We start from the raw sequence: 20,865 nt of genomic DNA, 5'->3' as shown, positions 1-20,865 counted from the left end.
AATGAAACATTAAACCTACCCCATTTACCCTCTCAGGTTAACGATCCTACAGCACAATTGAAAGAGATGGGGATTTCTCCTGGTGTCCTTTCCAACATTTATCCCTCAACTACCACCAAATACAGATTATTTGGTTAATTCTCTCAATGCTATATATGGGATCTTTCTTTGCGCAGATTGGCCACCACTTATGCTTACGTAACAGTGACTATTTCAAAAGTCATCCATTGGCAGTGAAGACCTTTGGACCATCCTAAGGTCGTGAAAGACGCGATATAAATGCAAGCGCTTTTTTTCTTGCTGCCACTTTTGATGTATCCCTAGTTATCCAAATGCATATTTGATTGCTAACTTACGTGAGTGGATATTTGAGCAAATCACAATTTCTTTGTCCTATGGACTTGATGTTTTGTATATGTGATGTCCTGAGGCCACACTGTTAAAGTGTGATGTTACTGTTTCACACTAGACACAAGACTTGTAAACTTAAGTGGGAAGCACTGCTTGTTTCAAAATGCCTGTCCTTCCTAGAAAGCTCAAATTAAAAAATATGAGTAGACATGGCTTTTCAATATACAGAAAAGAACTCACCGGCATGTATGGGTCTGCCAGGACAGAAAGGAAGTACTTGTGACCATTGTCTTTCACCAAGTCAGCTTGGCAAGACTGAAAAATAAGAGATAATAAGTCGTGTTACTAGATATAGACACAAAACAATTCTAGTTTGATAAACCATAAACCTCTCGCTTAGTTATAACCATAAACAGTCATCGAGAGCTCTCGTGTGTTACAGAATGCTATGCACAAGCTATTTCATAGCCTTCTACCCGAAAGACCTGTTCCCACAAGTGTTGTGAGAGAGAAAAAAATCACGACTGCTCATTTTGGAAGACTATTAGTACTCAACTGTTTTGTTTAATGTTATAATTGATACTGATGCAACTTTGTCAAGTCAAAGGATGCTCATCATAAAATCTCTGATGTCTACGAATAACCTATATAGTTAACTGTAATAGACCGGTGGAAGGACAATTATGTTTCATAGGGTTACAAGGAATATTGGGGAATATTTATCTTGACAATCACTTCAAACTAATTAGATAGTTATTCAGTTACTTCCTCGGAATTTTGGGTCATTTATTAACAGCTATCAAGCACTGAAATATAACAAGGTTCAAGCCACAGTCACAGTGGGCACAGTGAATAACGCAACTCATTTAAAGTACAATATAGAATTTTTATGTGATGAAAGGTGCTGAATCAGAGAAATCACTTTGAACTCCCTATGGGTCCCCACATCACTGGATGCACATTTTTCATGGTCTTGAACTTCATTATTTATTTAACAAAAAGTAACACAAAATGTTTAAAATATGAAGCTGAGGAATGGCGGCGCAAGATACATTTTTTATTTGCAAGGGTTCCTACTACTGTACATTAAAAAGACTAATAAAACCAGAGGGCATAAACCAGAATGTACAATACAGTTGAAGATGTTCCTCAACTAAGTATTTAGTTTTCCTTAACCATTTAAATAACTATACTAACTAGCATTTACATATAAGCTAGCTCACACAATGACTCCAGTCATCCTCATTACGTTAATAAAATTTTATGAAATGTCAAATTAAAGGAAATGGCCAAGTCCAAAAATCAGAGACTGCAAATCATGAAAATAATTAACTTTAGGTGTGAACAACTTCACTTATATCTGCTGTGCGGTTGCTATGGAGTTCAAGGGCATATATCATATTTGTACAGCATATGCCTGCCCAAACTTATCAACATTCACAACAGTTAGTTAAAAATTACCATAAAATACACAATCTAGATGAAAAGGACTGAAAATTCTTATCTTTTCCCCCCTAAAAATATAGAAACACTTGCCTACCTTACCCTTCCCCACCCCCCTGCAAGTACCAACTAAATAAGAACTCGTCAAACTGCTACCACCTAAATGGTACAAAGCAACATGCCCTGGAGACAAGGTGATTAACAGGCGAGAAGGTTGCTAAATGTCACAGGGACAAAGATCGGATGTCGGCAGTATAGATCAGTTAGCATTGGAGGAAAAAAATAACAAATTTAGATCTTATGAAAAATTTGCCTTTAACCACCTGATGTGTCCTACATTTCAAAAATTATCAAAGCTGGGTAACATTACATTTTAAATCAAGAATTAATTAAATTGCACTTAATATTTATTTATGTTGTGTTTTTCATTTTCAAATCCAATTTTGGAGAAGATGATTGCAGAGGAGATTATACTAAACGCTGTACATCTAAGGTTATGGTCAAACAAGGTAAAGATTAGTTTAAACAAGTTTAAAATTTCCACAGAGAAAGATTATCGCTAAGGTTCAGATACAAATAATGGCTTCATAAGCAAGGCTCAGCACCGAAACCTTCTATACACTGTGGCTGTAATTTTGTTTTGTACATTGACAGACACACTTTCTCTATCCCCAACTCTTTCATCTCCTTTCCCTCCAACCCCCCCAAAAAGCAGACATCCTTGGAAAATTACAACCAAGACAGTTTGGATCTTCCTTTATAAACTAGCTCTGTGTTTTGCTTGTTTTGTTCTGTAGACTGATTGGCCTACTTCTTTGTGAATGGGTTTTTGCAGCAAGTCTTCCTCCCCCAAATCAGCATCTGCAGTATTTTGCTATCGTCCATGAGATATAGTTCATCTGTTGATTGAAAGTAACCCGCGCTAGTAAAAAAATCTCAAAATCTAGAGAAAGTGAAACCATGTTCTGGAGACCTTGAGACTCTGATAGATTTAGCTCATTCAGGTGAATGCTGAAGATTGACTCGCACAGAGGTAAAATATGTTCCACAATATCCTAAATGGAAACACTTATATAGGTTTAAAAACTTCATACAAGGTCTTGACTTGAAATAGAAAGTCTCAAAGATGAGGCGAGATGGACTCAGAGCACCCAATGACATGGATCATCTGGATAGTTTTTTTTAGAATCACTCAAGAGAACTGCCCAAAACTCAAGTCCATATCCATTAAAGGATGGAGTAAGCCAAATCTTAATAGGACAATTTAGTAACAAAAAATATTTCCGTAGAAAGCAATGAATTGTCTGAATACCAATACAATTTCTCCAAGCACCTCTATTTCCAGCAACCATCAGACACGTTATCATATATTTAAAAATGCAAGGATCAAGGTGATTTAAAGCCTATTGTTGGCTCCTGGCATAGAGGCTTAATCAATTTATACTGGCACCAAGGAATTTCCAATGTCAGTAGTCAATAGTCCAGCCCACGGCCACGTTTGACACTGGCCAGTAATAAGGGCTTTGTTGTTGAAGCAGACAATCATTAGCCTGTAACGATGATACTTAGTAGCAGCTGGTAGTAAACAGTCAGGAATCCAAACAGAGAGTGCGACTGCTGTGAAACTTGGGCTTGAAGGTTGAGCAGGGGTTCTCCCCATCTATTGAGTTAGATACATAATTATGCTATGCCTGAATTTACACCCATCTATCAATCCTCGCGCCCAAACACATCTCAGCCCATTATAATAGCTCCGCAAAAGGCTAAAGAGCCATACACGCAAATTTCCTGCAACTACGTTGGTTCAAAATGGATGTAAAATTAAGCCTAGAATTTTAGGCGCAGCAGGAAACAGCATCATTTTTCTGTTTCATTGTGATTTAAAAAATTATTTATCCTCAGAGCCCTGTTCTGTATTTTCTGTTTCTTTGAATGCATTTTTTATGGCTTCAGTATGTGTCACATTAAAAATGTAAAAGCTTCCACGATTGCAACTTCTTAAACATGCTGTGCCGCCTAATGTGCACCAATGATGGTTCGATGGCTTGAAATTTTAAGAATTAAAAGGAGGAATAAATGGTGCGAGTGCCATGCTTTCCTCAGGCCCCAATATTTTATGCTGAATTTTATGTTCTGGTGTATGCTAATGAGATTGGCAGGAAATTTAAGAGTAAATTGAAATCGGCAAAATGGGTGTAACTTCCGAATTACACAGCTACAGAAAACACCACCTCCGGCATTTAAAGCATGCTTTTTCTCCCACCCAACCCCATGCAAAGAGAAAGCAAACATCAAACTTGGGAGAATCCATGACAACATATTCTTGACTGAGACACCTTAAAAAACGCTGCCATTAACAGCATAGAACACAAACGACAACTCCTGAGGGTTGTGGTTTCACACAATGCAGAACAAGAGGCTCATAGCAGTGTAGGCGTCAAAAAGCCAATTACATCAAAGATTATTTATCTCAATTACATCATGTGGAGGATGAGAATGAAGACCAATAATGTTTTTGAACAATGTTTATACAAGTACAAGTTAATTTTCCAAAGGTAATTCACAAAATATATGAAAGGGCAGGTTACATTAATATAGAAAGTGACTGCCGTTTTTCCTCCATGGGTGTGCTGTAAATCAAAGCCTTGGAAGAGTGAAAGAGCCAACATGAGAAAATATTGCAATTTAATACAGGATGCAAGAAACCGCTTGCAAAATACAACAGATAGCTTATTAGGTCAACAAAGCAATAGGCAAGGACAGTGTATGATGTTGTGCTGTTTATTTGTTTTAGCAAACAGCACCAATATTACCGTCAGGCAGCAGTGGCACAGAACCTCATCTCAAAACGGGAAATGGCAGGGCTCAGTTCTCCCTTAGAAATAGTTCTCAAGACTGCTTAGAGAAATGTCACTTATTTTCTTCATCAAATTGAATTGTATATATTTTTCCCTCAAATGTGAGGCTACTTTTTTTTTTTAAAGTAGTTTCATATAAGCAATTTTTGCATTTATAATGCTATTCCAATACAAAGCAGCCTTGAGTGCAGATCAATGCAAAAACGACAGGATAACTTGGTGCGTGATCCCAATCCAATGCTCAAGTGCACTAAAGTCAAATGATGCAAGACTCTGTCCGAGTATCACGCCATTTTGAACGCTGTCAGCTACGGTGCAAAGCTTTATTTTAAAGGTCTAGTTGACCGATTGGACATTTTGGAACTTCATACTAATTTTTTTTATTTAAATGAGAAAGCTGAAGTTTCTGCTCCCCCTCTCGATATTAAAAACGAGCTGCTGGGGGAGTGGGAAGCATGCATATAACCAAGCTCCAATGCTACCACTGCTCAATGCAGCGGGAGATACCAGCTTCAGATTAGTAACTGCAGTCAAAGTGAACCAAGGGCATGACTTATTGACACCAGTCTGAACTAAATATAAAAAGTACCGACATCATCCAAACCCAAGCCACGACCTAATGCATTATTTAAATAGCACGAACAGATTTCTGCTGTCTGTAGGAAAAACAGACAAGATAAATACAATTTCTCTTCTAGCTTCTTTACCACAATCAGAATTCTCAGTCTTAAGTTCAAATACATTTTAAAGGCGGCAGACTTTTAATATAAAATTCGTTGTTTTACTTAAAATATATGAGGGTATGTTTTGGGGACATTGGTGATCGGCACTGCAGTCGCCAATCTGTGTACCCCTACAGACAATAAAGCAAATGAAAGTCGAACTGAATGTTGTCTACAGCTATGTTTATTAAATTTATAAAAGTAAGCTTTAAAATAAATTTTGCTCATATACTAGGCATTGTGAAAAACTAAATTTTGCTCATATACTAGGTATTGTGAAAAACTAAATTTTGCTCATATACTAGGTATTGTGAAAAACTTAAGAAAAATAAATTGAAGTCTAATGCCATGCCGCAGTACTTATCCCATTTTTTCTCTCCATAACTATATCCCAACCAAAGGGGCATTGCCGGTATCACCAAGCACCCAGCAATGCTGCTACCTAACCAGCTAAGAAATGTACAAGTGTAAAAAACAGAAACTGCTGGGAATACTCAGCGGGTCAGGTAGCATAGACGGAGAGAGAAACAGAGTTAACGTTTCAGGTCGATGACCTTTCTTCAGAACCCAGTCGTCAGATGCTACAAGTGTAGCCCCAGGTCAATGTTTTTTTTTCCCGAGTGCTTTCCTTGAGCTTTCTGTAAACAAGTAGTTCACACCTGCTTGCCACCTCCTTTTAAGCCCTGTAGAGACCAAGAATTCTCTGAAGAATTGCAGAAGCAAATCTCTGCCCTACCACTCCAAGGGATAGCATAGGCAGTTTGCCAGCAGTCTGCTACAACTATTTGGAGGGTGCAGCAGCATGTTTGTTGTGCGGAGCATATGGAGTTTATTCAGTGCAACTTTTAAATACTGGAGAGAAAAAAGCCACATTAAAATACAAGGCTTCAAAATGGAAAGGTTCTACATTCCCTAAATGGGTCTCTGTATACATAGTAACAGTCAATGTTAAATAGTAATTTACTGACACATGGTTTATAGCACTTCCTAAAGATAACATTAGTTTCACTGCAACAGATTGCACAAGCCAGTGATTCCAGCTACAAATTAATAATTGGAAACCTGGTTATATATATCAGAGTATCAGCTTTTCAGAGTAACTGGAATTACATGTGTCCTGTAAAGCTATTACCTTCTCAAATTGGCTACAATAAAATTCCTCATTTGTAAACTAAGTGGAAAATGCAACATCAAAGGTCACTGTGGTAATTTGCATAAATTCTGTCTTCCGTGACAAATTGAAATATATTGAACTTACTTTACAGCAGCCTTGGCAAGTGGACCAATCGTATTACAAATGAACATGCAAATGTAGCATTTTGATATCTGTAACAGATTTTTCTAGGCAAGAAAGTATTTTTCGTTTTAGTAATTAATTGCATTTGGCATAAAAGCCTCCACTGCGACTGCCTAAAGTTAGCAGCCTGCTGTCTTGGTTTATATCCAACTAGCTAAAGTGCCCGGCGGTGCCGAGGGGATTTTTGAGGGAATGTTGTTGTTGGAAGAGAGAGAGAGAGAGAGAGAGCGACTGGGGGGGGAAGAGAGAGAGAGAGAGTGAGCGACTGAGGGGGAAGAGAGAGCGAGTGACGGGGGGGGGGGGGGAAGAGAGAGAGGAGCGAGCGAGCGACTGGGGGGGGGGGGAAAGAGAGAGAGAGCGCGAGCGACTGGGGGGGGGGGGGAGAGAGAGAGCGAGCGACTGGGGGGGTGGGGGGGGAGAGAGAGCGAGCGACTGGGGGGGTGGGGGGGAGAGAGAGAGCGCGAGCGGCTGGGGGGGAAGAGAGAGAGAAAGCGAGCGACTGGGGGGGGGGGGGAAGAGAGAGAGCGCGAGCGACGGGGGGGGGGGGAAGAGAGAGAGCGACTGGGTGGAAGAGAGAGCGACTGGGGGGGGGGAGAGAGGCGGGGGGGGGGAGAGGAGGGGGGGGGGAGAGGAGGGGGGGGGAGAGGGGGAGTGTGTGGGGGGAGAAAGCAGACCCGATGGCTCCGTGCCGCCGCACGCACTGACATGGCTCAGCCCGAGCCCCGCCGACTGAACCCCGCCCTCTCAAGCCCCGCCCCCCCGAGCTCTCCCGAGCTCCGCCTTCCCGAGCCCCGCCCCCCGCCCGAGCCGGCTTCAAGACCAGAGAGACGCCGCCGCCGCACAACCTACCGCGTGAGGCCTGGCCGGACTCAAGTCGCGCTCCGGGCGGAAGATGACGCGGACGCTGACTCCCGCCCTGCCCGCCTTTACTAAGATGGCGGCGGTGGCAACGCTCGGCTCAGGCCCACCCCCTCCAGCCTTCACAAAGATGGCGGCGATTGCTGGCCTTTTGTCGATCGCGACGGGAGGAGCCTAGCTCGGGCGTGGCTGGTCAACAGATGCCCAGGCTTTGAGGCCTGGAAAAACGGTGAAAGGTAGGAAAATTATAGAGGTTAGACAAAAGATTTACAAATTAATTAACTTTTTAAAAAAACAATTTGTCTTTTAAAAGCAACTTTTTTTTTGCTGGAAATGTAGATTTGAAAAGAAACACGCAGAAAGCGGGAAAAAGAAATGAAAAGTTTGGAATCAAGATGGCGGCGACTCACCTCGGTTCAGAACGATAAGGCCCGCCCACACACGCACAGATTGGTCGACCGTCAGGTCACCGAAGCGTAGGATTGGTCAATCGTCCCGTCACTCGACTCTAGGAGGGCCCGCCCGCACGCGCCAAGAACCCGCCCCCGCCACGCAGCGATTGGTCGACCGTCGGGTCGCTCGACCGTACGATTGGTCGGCCTCGACGTCACTCGATGCTAATGAGCGGATATTGAGCGGAATGTTGAACGTTTTTTGGATACCGCGGGCGCAATTTTTGTCTTGCCGAAACGTAAATACGCTTATGACGGTTCTGGAATCGTAAGCTTTCTTTCGATGTAACACACGTGTAGGTACGCTCTATAACTTTCGAGTTTATTCAATACAGACAGACAGACGGAATGACAGACAGAAGAACCGCTTTATATATATAGATAGATATAGATAGATAGATAGATAGATAGATGATGTGACAGGCTTTTATTGACTTGTACCCACATGCACAATACCCTTGCATGATTTTTGTAAACCACGCACTTTATAGTACATTCAACTAATATTGTCCAGCCTAAGATACTGGCAGAATGAGACGAAAAGTAAATGACAACTTGACCTCTAATTTACAGCAATCTTCATTGGCCTATGATAGAAACAAGACAACTGCTTCAGCACAATTTTCACTTGGCCATTCAATAAGATATTACCCCAAAAAACTGGTTACTGCCATGTTACAGCAGTCTAAGTTGTTGAGAAGATCATGTAAAAGGAAAATGAGTCTTAAAATGTCAGTAATTTGTTAATCCTGACAAAAAGAAACATCTCTGATGACCAGCAAGTCTACTCAGTTATTTTAGCTGATTTAAAATGATTTTTAAATATATATCCTACTCTACTGGTCTCAAAATAAAATCAGTGTTTTCTTATAAAGTGCAGCAAAACTGTGGTAATGCACAATATGGACCCAAAACTCAAACACACAGCTTGAGATATTAGATTGCATTATCTCATTGGCAATTTAAATAATTAGGCTAGAATGTGTTACAATATAGCAAGATGAAGGGTCGCAGCAATACCATTTTACACGATCAATAGTTTTATCCTGTCTGATCGCAGACACCAGGCCTCCGCAGTCAAATCACACAACAAACTGAAGTGGCACTCGATTTGAACTGCAGTGATGTTACATTTTATTTCACTGCATGTTACAAAAAATAAACTTGTAGGTAATTATGTACTGAATTAACATTCATGGCTGACATGAAACTTGATGTAAGCACTACAACTTCCCTCGACTGATGTTAATTCATCAATTATGACGATTATGTACCGTTACTTTCTAGTAATCAAAGATAGATTACTACTGGATAAAACTGAAGTCATTAAATTACAATTGTTCATCTTTTAGTGTGGGCATAATATGAAGCAACTGCAACTACCCAACCAACTCTCCTGTAATGGGAGGTTCTGATGGACAATAATTTATAAAATCATGGATGAAAAAAATAAAGGCATTCATCAGTTTTGTTTGTATTTGGTCTTAAAATACTGCTGGTGCAAGAAACCCAACTTGCACACTGAATAAAGACAAGCCATTGAGAGGGTTCCACTCTGTCAGCAGGGTAAGGTTGGGTCATGCCAGTGCAATGATACCACTTTCAGAAATTTGCTACGCTTTATTTTGTTATGCAGCAATATTCATATCACCCAATGGAATCAAGGACAGGCTACTCAATATTGGGAAGTTCACAACAAACAATTCTACCAATAGTACCTTAAGGAATAGAGAAATTCTAATGCCTTAGTGTCTCCAGTTAGTATTGATGGCGTGTTTATTCTTAAAATTATTTTAAAGCTTATTTACATTAATGGGGACCCATTTCATCAGCTATATAGGTGAAGGTTACACAGCAGAACTACATAAAAGGTGATTAGTTTGAAAATTAAAGAAAGTAATCAAAGCGGCAAGTGCTTACATTACAAAGTACTTCCTCACTGTAGAGTGGCAATCAGCCACAATAGAGGAGCATTCAGCCACAATAGAGGTTTTTAAATGGCTGGCCACTTTTGATCAGCAGCCAGAAACAAGTGATACCAATTCTGCTAAAAGAATGCAGACAGTTAATGGAAACTGGAGCAGATGTGGATCCATATTTGATTTGAAATGTTAGCCCCCACCATGGAGTGGCAAATGCATCACTCCTCAGAAGTGGAGATGTTCACATATTAGATACAACAAGCAATGACCTATTTATGTATAAACTGGTTTATACATAAATAGGTCATTCCAAAGTCTGTATTGAACAATGTGGAACATTATTGAATGGCGGAGCAGGCTCGAGGGGCCGTATGGCCTACTCCTGCTCCTAATTCTTATGTTCTTGTGTAACATGATTCAGTTTTCAACTAATGTCATTTTAATTTTTAATTGCAAAACGAAAAAAATCCACAACTACTGGATGAGGTAACTTTTACAGTTTTAAGTCACACGACGACTTCTTCCAGTGGCTTTTCTACAAATGTTCTAAAACTCAACATCCAGCAGTCTTTTTGTGAGGATTGGGGGATATCTCTTCATCTAAGGGACTCAATGTCAACAGGCTGGTTGACAGAACAGAGGTGGGATCGAGGGAAGTAGTGGAAAGGCAGCGTTAGATGTCATCAACACACACATGAAAGCCGATGAAGTCACCGAGGGGTGGCCTGTGGTGTCAAGGACAGGTCATTGGGGGAATTCCAGAGATGATGATGATGGCATAAAAGAAGAAATCAGTCGTGGCGATATGCTGGCTACAATCAGGCAGGTAAGAAGTGGAACAACAGGACTGAAGAATGGAAGAGAGGTATGGAACAGAATGGTGTGATAGGCTGCATCTAATGCTGCGGAGAGGTCAAGGAGAGCAAGTAGGGATAACACACCATGATCACGGGTACAGAGCATGTTACGCATGACTTTGGCCAGGATATGAAGACTATGAAGGTATGAGAGCGGAATTGAGTAGAGTGGATTGGGAAAATAGATTAAAGGGTAAGACGATACATGATCAGTGGTGTACATTTAAAGAGTTATTTTACAACTTCCAAAAAATATATATTCCACTGAGAAGAAAAGGGTGTAAAAGAAAAGACAGCCATCCGTGGCTAAGTAAAGAAATTAAGGATAGTATTCGACTAAAAACAAGGGCATATAAGGTAGCCAAATCTAGTGGGAGGATAGAGGATTGGGAAAACTTTAAAAGACAGCAAAAAATAACAAAAAGATTGATTAAGAAAGGGAAGATAGATTATGAAAGTAAATTAGCAAAAAATATAAAAACAGATAGTAAGAGTTTTTATAGTTATATAAAAAGAAAATGTTGGTCCCTTAGAGGATGAGACCAGGAAATTAATGGTGGGAAATATGGAGATGGCAAAAACACTGAATGAATATTTTATCTCAGTCTTTACAGTAGAGGACATTAAGAATATCCCAACACTGGACAAATAGGGGGCTAAAGGGGGGGAGGAGCTAAACACGATCAAAATCACTAAGGAAGTGGTACTCGGTAAAATAATGGGACTCAAGGCGGATAAATCACCTGGACCTGATGGCTTACATCCTAGGGTCTTGAGGGAAGTGGCGGTAGGGATTGTGGATGCATTGGTAATAATTTTCCAAAACTCCCTGGACTCGGCAAAGGTCCCGGCAGACTGGAAAACTGCTAATGTAACACCCTTATTTAAAAAGGGCAGTAGACAGAAGGCTGGAAACTATAGACCGGTTAGCCTAACATCTGTGGTAGGTAAAATTTTGGAGTCCATTATTAAGGAGACAGTAACAGGACATTTGGATAATCATAATTTAATAGGACAAAGTCAGCATGGTTTTATGAAGGGGAAGTCATGTTTGACAAATTTGCTGGAGTTCTTTGAGGAAGTAACATATAGGGTGGATAAAGGGGAACCAGTGGACGTAGTGTATTTAGACTTCCAAAAGGCATTTGACAAGGTGCCACACAAAAGATTATTGCTTAAGATAAAAAATCACGGGATTGGGGGTAATATTCTGGCATGGATAGAGGATTGGCTATCTAACAGAAGGCAGAGAGTTGGGATAAATGGTTCATTCTCAGACTGGCAATCAGTAACTAGTGGTGTTCCGCAGGGGTCAGTGCTGGGTCCCCAACTCTTTACAATCTATATTAACGATTTGGAGGAGGGGACCGAGTGTAACATATCAAAGTTTGCAGATGATACTAAGATGGGAGGGAAAGTAGTGAGTGAGGAGGACATAAAAAACCTGCAAGGGGACATCGACAGGCTAAGTAAGTGGGCAGAGATTTGGCAGATGGAATACAATACTGGAAAGTGTGAGGTTATGCACTTTGGCAGGAAAAATCGTAGAGCAAGTTATTATCTTAATGGCAAGAAACTGGAAAGCACTGAAGTACAAAGGGATCTGGGGGTCCTGGTGCACGAAACTCAAAAGGTTAGTATGCAGGTGCAGCAAGTGATTAAGGAGGCCAATGGAATGTTGGCTTTCATTGCTAGGGGGATAGAATATAAAAATAGGGAGGTATTGCTTCAGTTGTACAAGGTATTGGTGAGACCGCACCTGGAATACTGCGTACAGTTTTGGTGTCCATACTTAAGAAAGGATATACTTGCTCTCGAGTCAGTACAAAGGTGGTTCACTCGGTTAATCCCGGGGATGAGGGGATGGACATATGAGGAGAGGTTGAGTAGATTGGGACTCTACTCATTGGAGTTCAGAAGAATGAGAGGCGATCTTATTGAAACATATAAGATTGTGAAGGGGTTGGATCGGGTGGATGAGGGGAAGATGTTCCCGATGATGGGTGAAACTAGAACTAGGGGGCATAGTCTTAGAATAAGGGGCTGCGCTTTCAAAACTGAGATGAGGAGGAACTACTTCACTCAGAGGGTGGTAGGTCCATGGAATATGCTGCCCCAAAAAGCTGTAGAAGCTACATCATTACATAAATTTAAAACAGAAATAGACAGTTTCCTAGAAGTAAAGGGAATTAAAGGTTACGGGGAGCGGGCAGGAATTTGGACACGAGTCTAGGTTCGGATCGGTCATGGCCCTGTGGGTAGCGGAGCGGGCCCAGGGGCCGTGTAGCCTGATCCTGCTCCTATTTCGTTTGTCTAATTCTGTTAGATTCAGGAGATGGTTCTGTGATAGTGGATTGGCAGTTAGGATCAGATCAGCCATGATCTTATTGAATGGCGGAGCAGGCTCAAGGGGCCGATTGGCCTACTCCTGCTCCTATTTCTTATGTTCTTATGTTATGTTCTTATAACCTTGGTACTGTATGTGGAATGGAAGCCAAAATGAAGGGGTTCAAGCAGGGAATTTTGAGAGAGTTGGGAATGAATCACACTGATAATGAGATATATCTGTCACACAACCATGAACACAAGCATAATTTTTGAATTGTATTGAAGATTAAGATCTTTCTTTCTACAAAGATAATCCATAATAAGTAGGATTTCTACACGACAGAAATGTACATGCATTCACTGCAAATGTGTTCTGCGAAAAGTTCAAAGAGAAAACTTGAAAGTGGTAAGCCAAGAAAATATGAACAGTTTCTTCATCCCCCCTCTTGTGCACAATAAACAGGTCTACGATACTCATACTTTGAAACCACTAAACCAAAAACGTAATCAAGAGAAAATACCCAAAATGTGGGCCCGTAATTTGCAGTCCTCGAAGAAACTCTTGTGATATCTGTGGCAAAAACTTTAGGTTTCTTGACGTGCAATTGATTTGCAGCGCTGTCAATAGGGTATTCCTAGCATGATGCAGCAGTGACATCATCAAGCTGTCTAAGCAGCCTATCACATTGAAGAATTCTCAAAGGGCAAACCAGGAAATGAAAAGGAATGATTATCTGCACTTTTAAAAATTGTTAGTGTGAAATAAAGATTGGGACATACACATGGGGCTAAGGTAGAAGCTGAAATATCATGAACAAACTCTAAAAAAAAAAATCTAGCAATTTTAATGGGGAAATTTGACATTCCACAAATATAAAAATTATTTTTTCAGGGCCAGAACGGTTGTTTAGCAGTCATTATGCTGTTAAAACCCCAGTTACACCTATTCCAACAAGGCTCAACATTTAATGGGGTGTTTGACAGTGATTAGTGTGGAAATGCTCAAGTTTATCATCAGTTCCACCGATTTCACTGGTTGTCGGCTATGGGGGGGGGGGGGGCGTCCACAGTGCAGCCAGTGTCGGGGCAGTGAATGAATGACCACAACTTCAAGATTTCCGTGTTTACATGCGCACGCGCTAAATCCTGACGTTAGAGTCAGTTTCAGAGGGGTAATGATGGCGTACGCCGAGTTCACCGTCATTACCCACCGCAAAATCCAAGCCGTTGGTTCTGTTGCTCAATCATACGGAGGAAAAATGTCCGAGGAAATGTTCTTTTGTTACATCATTTTATTTCTCTCCTTCTATGGTCTACAATTTATTTAGGCCACCAAGGTTGTCACAACATCTCTTTCCTACTAAAACAAATTGAATGTCTCTGATAATTGATGCTTCCGTTAATAAATCCTGCCCCCCCAATTATTTTCCAACAGCACCCTGATGCGCATCTCCAGAGCGGGTATCTGAATCAGTCATTTACCTAAGCATCCAGTTGCATCTGAATTTTGCTGATCAATTCTTTTTGGCTAATGCAGCTGGCTTTTCCTGCATTAATAGATGTTTCCCAAAAGTGTGCGGACTTCGGAATGACCTATTATGTATAAACCAGTCAAGATCCTACAACAACTAACCGTAGCCTTTTTTACCTATCTGAACAATTTACCGTTAAGACGATTAGAATGGGGACATGTTTCACACAGGAAGCATTCGTCCTCAATGACATTCTAAGAAAAAATCTTATAGGGGTAAATACCATGACAATCTAGGAGACCAAACCAGTGATTATAGACAAATAAAATTGAACAACATATATAACCAGCAGAGAGAAAAATTGAATAAATAAATTAATTCAAAAATTGAATAAATATTCAAAGGGGAAAAATTTGCAGGGCTATGGGGAAAGAGCAGGGGGAGTGGGACGAATTGGAGAGCTCTTTCAAAGGGCCGGCACAGGCACAGGCACAATGGGCTGAATGGCCTCCTTCTTTGCTGTATCATTCTATGAAAGAAAAAAATGTAGGAAAAATGACATGAAATGCTAAAAAAATAGGGTTTACAACAATCCAATTGAACTCTGGGAAAAGCAAAATAATTAATGATTAAAACTGGGGCACTCATACAGCATTTAGAGAAGAAAGGATCTTTCACAGTTAGCAGCTGGTTTTAATCACTGGCCAGAAGGTGGAACACCGACGACTGTAAGTATGAAGGAGAGTCAAAAACAATGTCTTCAGTTTAGCCAACACTGAGCTGCAAAAACTAATTATTTCACTATTGCTTTAAGTGGTTTTTACATTATTCCACTGCTTCAATCCTCATTCATAAGGGATGTCCCCATCCATGAATGAAGGCCATTTTATGATTGTTCAATGTCTTCTTGCCATCCTCAATCTTTCTGCCTTCTTTGATACTGTTGACCACTTCATTCTGCTCTGCACTTCCATGTTTGCATGTCGCAACACTCATTGCATCTTTGTTTCAATGTACCAGGCTCAAGGCTACATCCTTTGCTCCTGTTCATAACACACACACACACACACTTTGCAGTCGCAAGCCTCTGGTCCGCAAATAAAATGCCCGTGTACCTGGTTCGTCCGGGGGGGTGGAGGTACAGAGACTCGCGGTCCTGGGCCTCTCCGGGTACCCGCAGGTAGAGGCCCACGTATCCCAGGGGTGCATGCGGTTCGCAAGCGCCCCTGGGATCATGTGAGCTGGCCCAACGAATGAAAGAAGGGAATCCCCATTCATTCTTCTGGGGATTCTATATGTACGGAATCCCCATAAGCATGAATGGGAATACCCCAAAAAATACATGTGCAGTGGAGTGGGCCCAGGGGCCGTGTTGCCTTGTTCTGCTCCTACTGTGTTCTAATTCTGTGTTAGATTTCAGGAGATGGTTTTATTCCTGTTCCTGGCTGTGGTGGAGATCGCCTTTACAGAAGGTAAGTACTGTAGAAAATATAGGGACAGAGTGATCTCCTGGAAGAATTTCGATCGCCTAGATGGGTCGGAGAGGAATTTCCCAGATTTTTTTCTCCCAAATTGGCCATTGGGTCTTTATCTGGTTTTTCGCCTCTCCCGGGAGATCACATGGGTTCGGGTGGATGCACAGTGATAGAAGATTTGAGGTTAGGATCAGATCAGCCATGATCTTATTGAATGGTGGAGCAGGCTCGAGGGGCCGATTGGCCTACTCCTGCTCCTATTTCTTATGTTATGTTCTTAAATAAATAAAAAAAAATTAAAATCACATTTAAAATTAAAACGCCATTTAATTTGAAAAATAAAATAAAATGTTTTAAAGGGGCTAAAAATAACCTTATCTTATTGTACAGGTTTTTTTAATGTTTAAATGACTGGAAAAAAATATTTTTACATTCATTACACTTACACTGGTAAAAGCAGGTGTAAGAATTTCATGGGCATTCGCTGGGCAAATAGCCCAACTCTCCTTTTCCCGGGAATGCAAGTTCCAGGGCTATGCGCACGAAAACCCGGCCTTTGCACAGCCCTTACGGGCACATACGCTCCTCGTGCGAGCCGCAAATTACGGGCCAATGTGTGTGGCACAATGGAATTCATGGCATCTTGGTTATTCGGTATTACATTTCTTCTTTGACAAAGGTGTGTTCAGCAGCAGGATTGAAAAATCTCATTTTGCACAAACACCAGTTGCTGCCAAACTAAAAAAAAAAAACACCTATTTTACCCACATCCCATGTAAAATGTTTTTTTCCACACGTTTCCTTTAGAATGAAGCAACTACAATACTTACACTATCCACAGCCAAGATCTTTGCCCAGATGAAAACAAGAAGGGGCCTTAATTCCCGAGCTGAACTCTGAAGTAGCTTCAAAACATACGGGAAAATACCAACAGATAATGCCTGTCAAGGAAAAACACAAATGAAAGAAAACAATGACTCCAAAAAAGTGGGTCTGCATTGAATTGCAACAGCAAAACATCAATTAACTTGCTATGCCGTTCCAAGTTTAGATTGCTCACTCCCTAGAAATAGATTCCAATAAAATGGAACAAATTCAAATTTTAAAAGAAAACAAGTAAGACACACAACTAACAGTGAAGTGGACTCGACTATTAGAAATCAAGGGTCTGAGTCTCAAATCATGAGCATTTACCCTTTCACAAGCAAAAACACTTTAGCATAAATTTGTATCTAATAAATCTTTACAAGTTCTGAAAATTCAAACACTGATGTGGTACAGCAGGAAAAACAAATGACCTCAGTACAGTTATGATACTTCCGAATTGAGGGATAAATGGGATATTTTAAACCCTTATAACAGAATTGGAGACATACTAGACTCACGGCCCAGGGACCCAAATCTAAAAATCTTCCCAGCAAATCCAGTGCTCGCAGACGATGGACCTGGCTCAGCAGCACCTAAGAGAGAGAAAGGACAAGAAATAATTAACACAATATAGCAAATTCCAGTTTGTTCCAGTAGAGATTGAATCTGGTATTGGGTACTGGCAAAATCCGCCTTCATCTGCTTTACAGAAGCAAACAAACAGCATTGCAGACAGAAATAATGTCAAAACCATGAATAATATTTCTTTCTGTTCACATTTTAAGCAATTTAAGCCCAAGTTATAATAATAGCTAGCAGCAACCTTAGCATGTGATGAAAAAATATTCGATCAGTCGCAAATCAAATCAAATCAACTTTTATTGTCATTGTTAGTGCACAAGTGCAGTACAATGAAATGTAGGCTTGCAGCTCCCGAGAGTGTACATTTGGATTAAGACATTTAAACATTCAACATACATTTGGCTTGTAGTATATTAACATAACATAACCATAATAAAGTGCATTGGCAGATGTGCAGGCTTTAGAGTTTGTTTGTGGAGTTCAGTAGGATGACAGCCCTGGGAAAGAAGCTGTTCCTAAATCTGGTCGTACGGGTGCGAATGCATCTGTAGCGTCTCCCAGATGGCAGGAGGGCGAACAGACTGTGGCTGGGGTGGGTAGGGTCTTTGATGATGGACCGTGACCTCCGTAGACAACGTTTCTGGTATATGTGCTCTATGGTCGGTAGCCGGGTGCCGGTAATGCGTTGGGCAGTTTTGACTACCCGCTGCAGGGCTTTCCGGTCATAGTAGCTACAGCTGCCATACCATACTGTGATACAGTTTGTCAGGATGCTCTCTATAGTGCAGTGGTAAAAGTTAGAGAGGATCAGGGGTTTCATTCAGAAATAGTTTCATTCAGAAAAATCACTACCGTTATAAATATATTGCGTACATGGGAATATAGGAACAGGAGGCCATTCAGCCTATCAAACCTGCTCTGCATTCAATTAGATCATGGCTGATCTGTATCTCAACTCCATCTCCCTACCTTTGTTCCATATCCCTTACCTAACAAAAATCTATCGATCTCAGTCTTGAAAATTTCAACTGACCCAGTATCCACAGCCTTTTGGGGGAGCGAGTTCCAGATTCCCACTACTCCATGAAAAAAGTGTTTTCTAATTTCATTCCTGAATTACCTATTTTAAGATTGTGTTCTGGATTCTCTGCATCAAATCCCTTCACCATTTTAAACACCTTGATTAGATCACCCCTCAGCCATCTAAACTCAAGGGAATACAAGCCAAGATTACATTGCATTACAACAGTGACTACACTTCAAAAAGTACTTCATTGGCTGTAAAGCACTTTGGGACGTCGTGAAAGGTGCTATATAAATGCAAGTCTGTCTTTCTTTCAAGTTTATACAACATGCCCTCGTAATTTAGCCCTATAAGCCCTGGCATCATACTGGCGAATCCTTCCAAGGCCCATATATCTTTCATTTAGATCATCACCGAACATCAATTTAATCCGCTTTCTGACCTACTTTATAGAAATGTTCGGCATACCACTAAATAATACTGGAATGATACGGATCTAGGTTCACTCAATGCTTGCAAATTAGCATCCCAGGATGGAAAATTGCTGGGGTTTTGCCAGAGCACATTGTAATGTCATGTGGCAACTTTTAATTTTCCTTCACTCAGAAGGTAGGAACTGTACTTCCTTCAGATATACCAATGGATGACATCAACATCACTTATTCAATTAACACCAGGAGGTGCACTTGAGCAATGCAAGTGAGGCATTCTGTAAAGGACCCAAACATCTATTCTAGTTTGGTGCTATAGATACATAAAATACAGCAATGAATAAACATTATAGCTCATTCTGTTACTGCTGATGAACAGATTAGCAGCTAACCTCCCTAAATCCAAATCCCTACAAGTCTCAAATACAGTAGTTAAGTCTAGAATTTCAGCAAGTCTGATTTTTTTGTTTGTTGCTGCAGTACCATGTGCTCTAATGTGGCATCTAATGCAAAGCCAGAAAGTTAACAATCCCTCCAGAAAAGGCAACTAAGAATGCAAGTATGATTCCAAATATTTTTTTGCTTCAAAGTCGATTTTAAACTATCAAACTTTAAATACACTAAACAAGGAGTCTGAATTAATAGAAAGTCTTATATTTGTTCCATGAATTATGCGCATTACTGCATTAAATCACGATGAATCCTGAGTATTTCGTAACTGCTAAATATTCAAAATTTCTTGCAACAGCTAGTTAGAAATAATCTTTATATCCTCCTACGGAGTGAGCTGGTGTAGGAATGAGGTGCGAACAGAGCAAGAATAGTTGCCAAATTCCCATTTTGGAAATTGAGTGGGAATTAGGAGCAGAGAGGAAGCAAAATCAGTTAATTAAAATTTAAGTAGGTAAAGAATATAAACTTAAAACTTAACTATAACTTCACTAACATTTATCGTGAAAATGGCAGCACAGGAAGGGACAGTGGTGTCAGGTTCCTGCAGGATGGGGAGAGGTTAGAGAGGCAGACACTGACTCAGAGAAACATATCTGCAAGAAGTGGCTCCAACTGAGATTACTTGCACTCAATATCGCAGAATTTGAGGCAGAGTTGCAGACAATCTGATATATCAGGGAGGTTTTTTTTTGGAGCAACAGTTTGAGAAAGAAATAGAGAGCTGGCAGTGGGGAGGAAGGAGAGGTGACAATCCAGAGATGAGGGAAAGTGTGGCGGGACAGGCTAGAGCAGGAATCTCCAGAGCAAATTATCCTCTCCAATAAATTTGAAGCACTGACTTCCTGTGTGGAGGATGAGGATTCTGGGCAAGACCATCAAATGGACGACAGTGTCCCAAAAAATGAGATGATATGGGGGAGGTGGGGGGCAGAGAGGAGATTAGCAATTCTGTTAGAAATGCAGTAGTAATAGGAGACTCAACAGATAGAGGGGCGGGCACTGTCTTTTGCATGTCCATGTCCCATGGATGAATTGTTGCCTCCCAAGTGCTAGGATAAGGGACATTTCTGAAAGACTGGCAAAGATTATGGAAGAGGAGGGAGAGCGGCCAGTCATTGTGGTCCATGTTTAATGCCAATGTTCTAGGAAAGGCCTGAAGTCCTGCAAAATGAGTTTAAGAGATTTGCAGCAGCCTAACAGGCAGGACTTCAAGGATGGTAATCTTTTGACACATGCTACAATAGGAAAGGACAGGAAGATTAGGGAGCTCAATACGATTAAAAGAGATGGTGTTAGGATGAGGGTTTCGATTTTCTGGGGCATCGGCACCAGTTCTGGGGAAGTTGGGAGCTATTCTGCAAGAATGGGCTACATGTAAACAGGAAAGAAGCTAATGGCAAAATATGTATTTGGGAAGTGAAGGGTCATTTAAACTGGGAACAAAGAGGGATAGGAAATATAAAAGCCAGCCGA

At 40.9% G+C, this 20,865-nt stretch overlaps 1 protein-coding gene across 3 annotated transcripts in view; it reads right to left on the bottom strand.

Moving 5' to 3' along the window:
- rptor (regulatory associated protein of MTOR, complex 1) overlaps positions 1–20,865 on the bottom strand; it is a 432,389-nt gene that overhangs the window by 190,264 nt on the left and 221,260 nt on the right. For all 3 annotated transcript variants that reach the window (XM_085963808.1, XM_085963809.1, XM_085963810.1), the window contains 3 exons: positions 17,412–17,495; positions 16,866–16,976; positions 592–666 (listed from right to left, as the gene is read on the bottom strand). In XM_085963808.1, the coding sequence (XP_085819934.1) occupies positions 592–666; positions 16,866–16,976; positions 17,412–17,495 (270 nt within the window). The remainder of the gene's footprint in view (positions 1–591; positions 667–16,865; positions 16,977–17,411; positions 17,496–20,865) is intronic.

Source organism: Somniosus microcephalus, chromosome 21, assembly GCF_052327205.1.
Source record: "Somniosus microcephalus isolate GS21.2 chromosome 21, FLI_Smic_1.0, whole genome shotgun sequence".
NCBI lineage: Eukaryota > Metazoa > Chordata > Chondrichthyes > Squaliformes > Somniosidae > Somniosus > Somniosus microcephalus.
The sequence above is the reverse complement of the archived record's forward strand: the minus strand, read 5'-3'. Positions and strand labels throughout refer to the sequence as shown.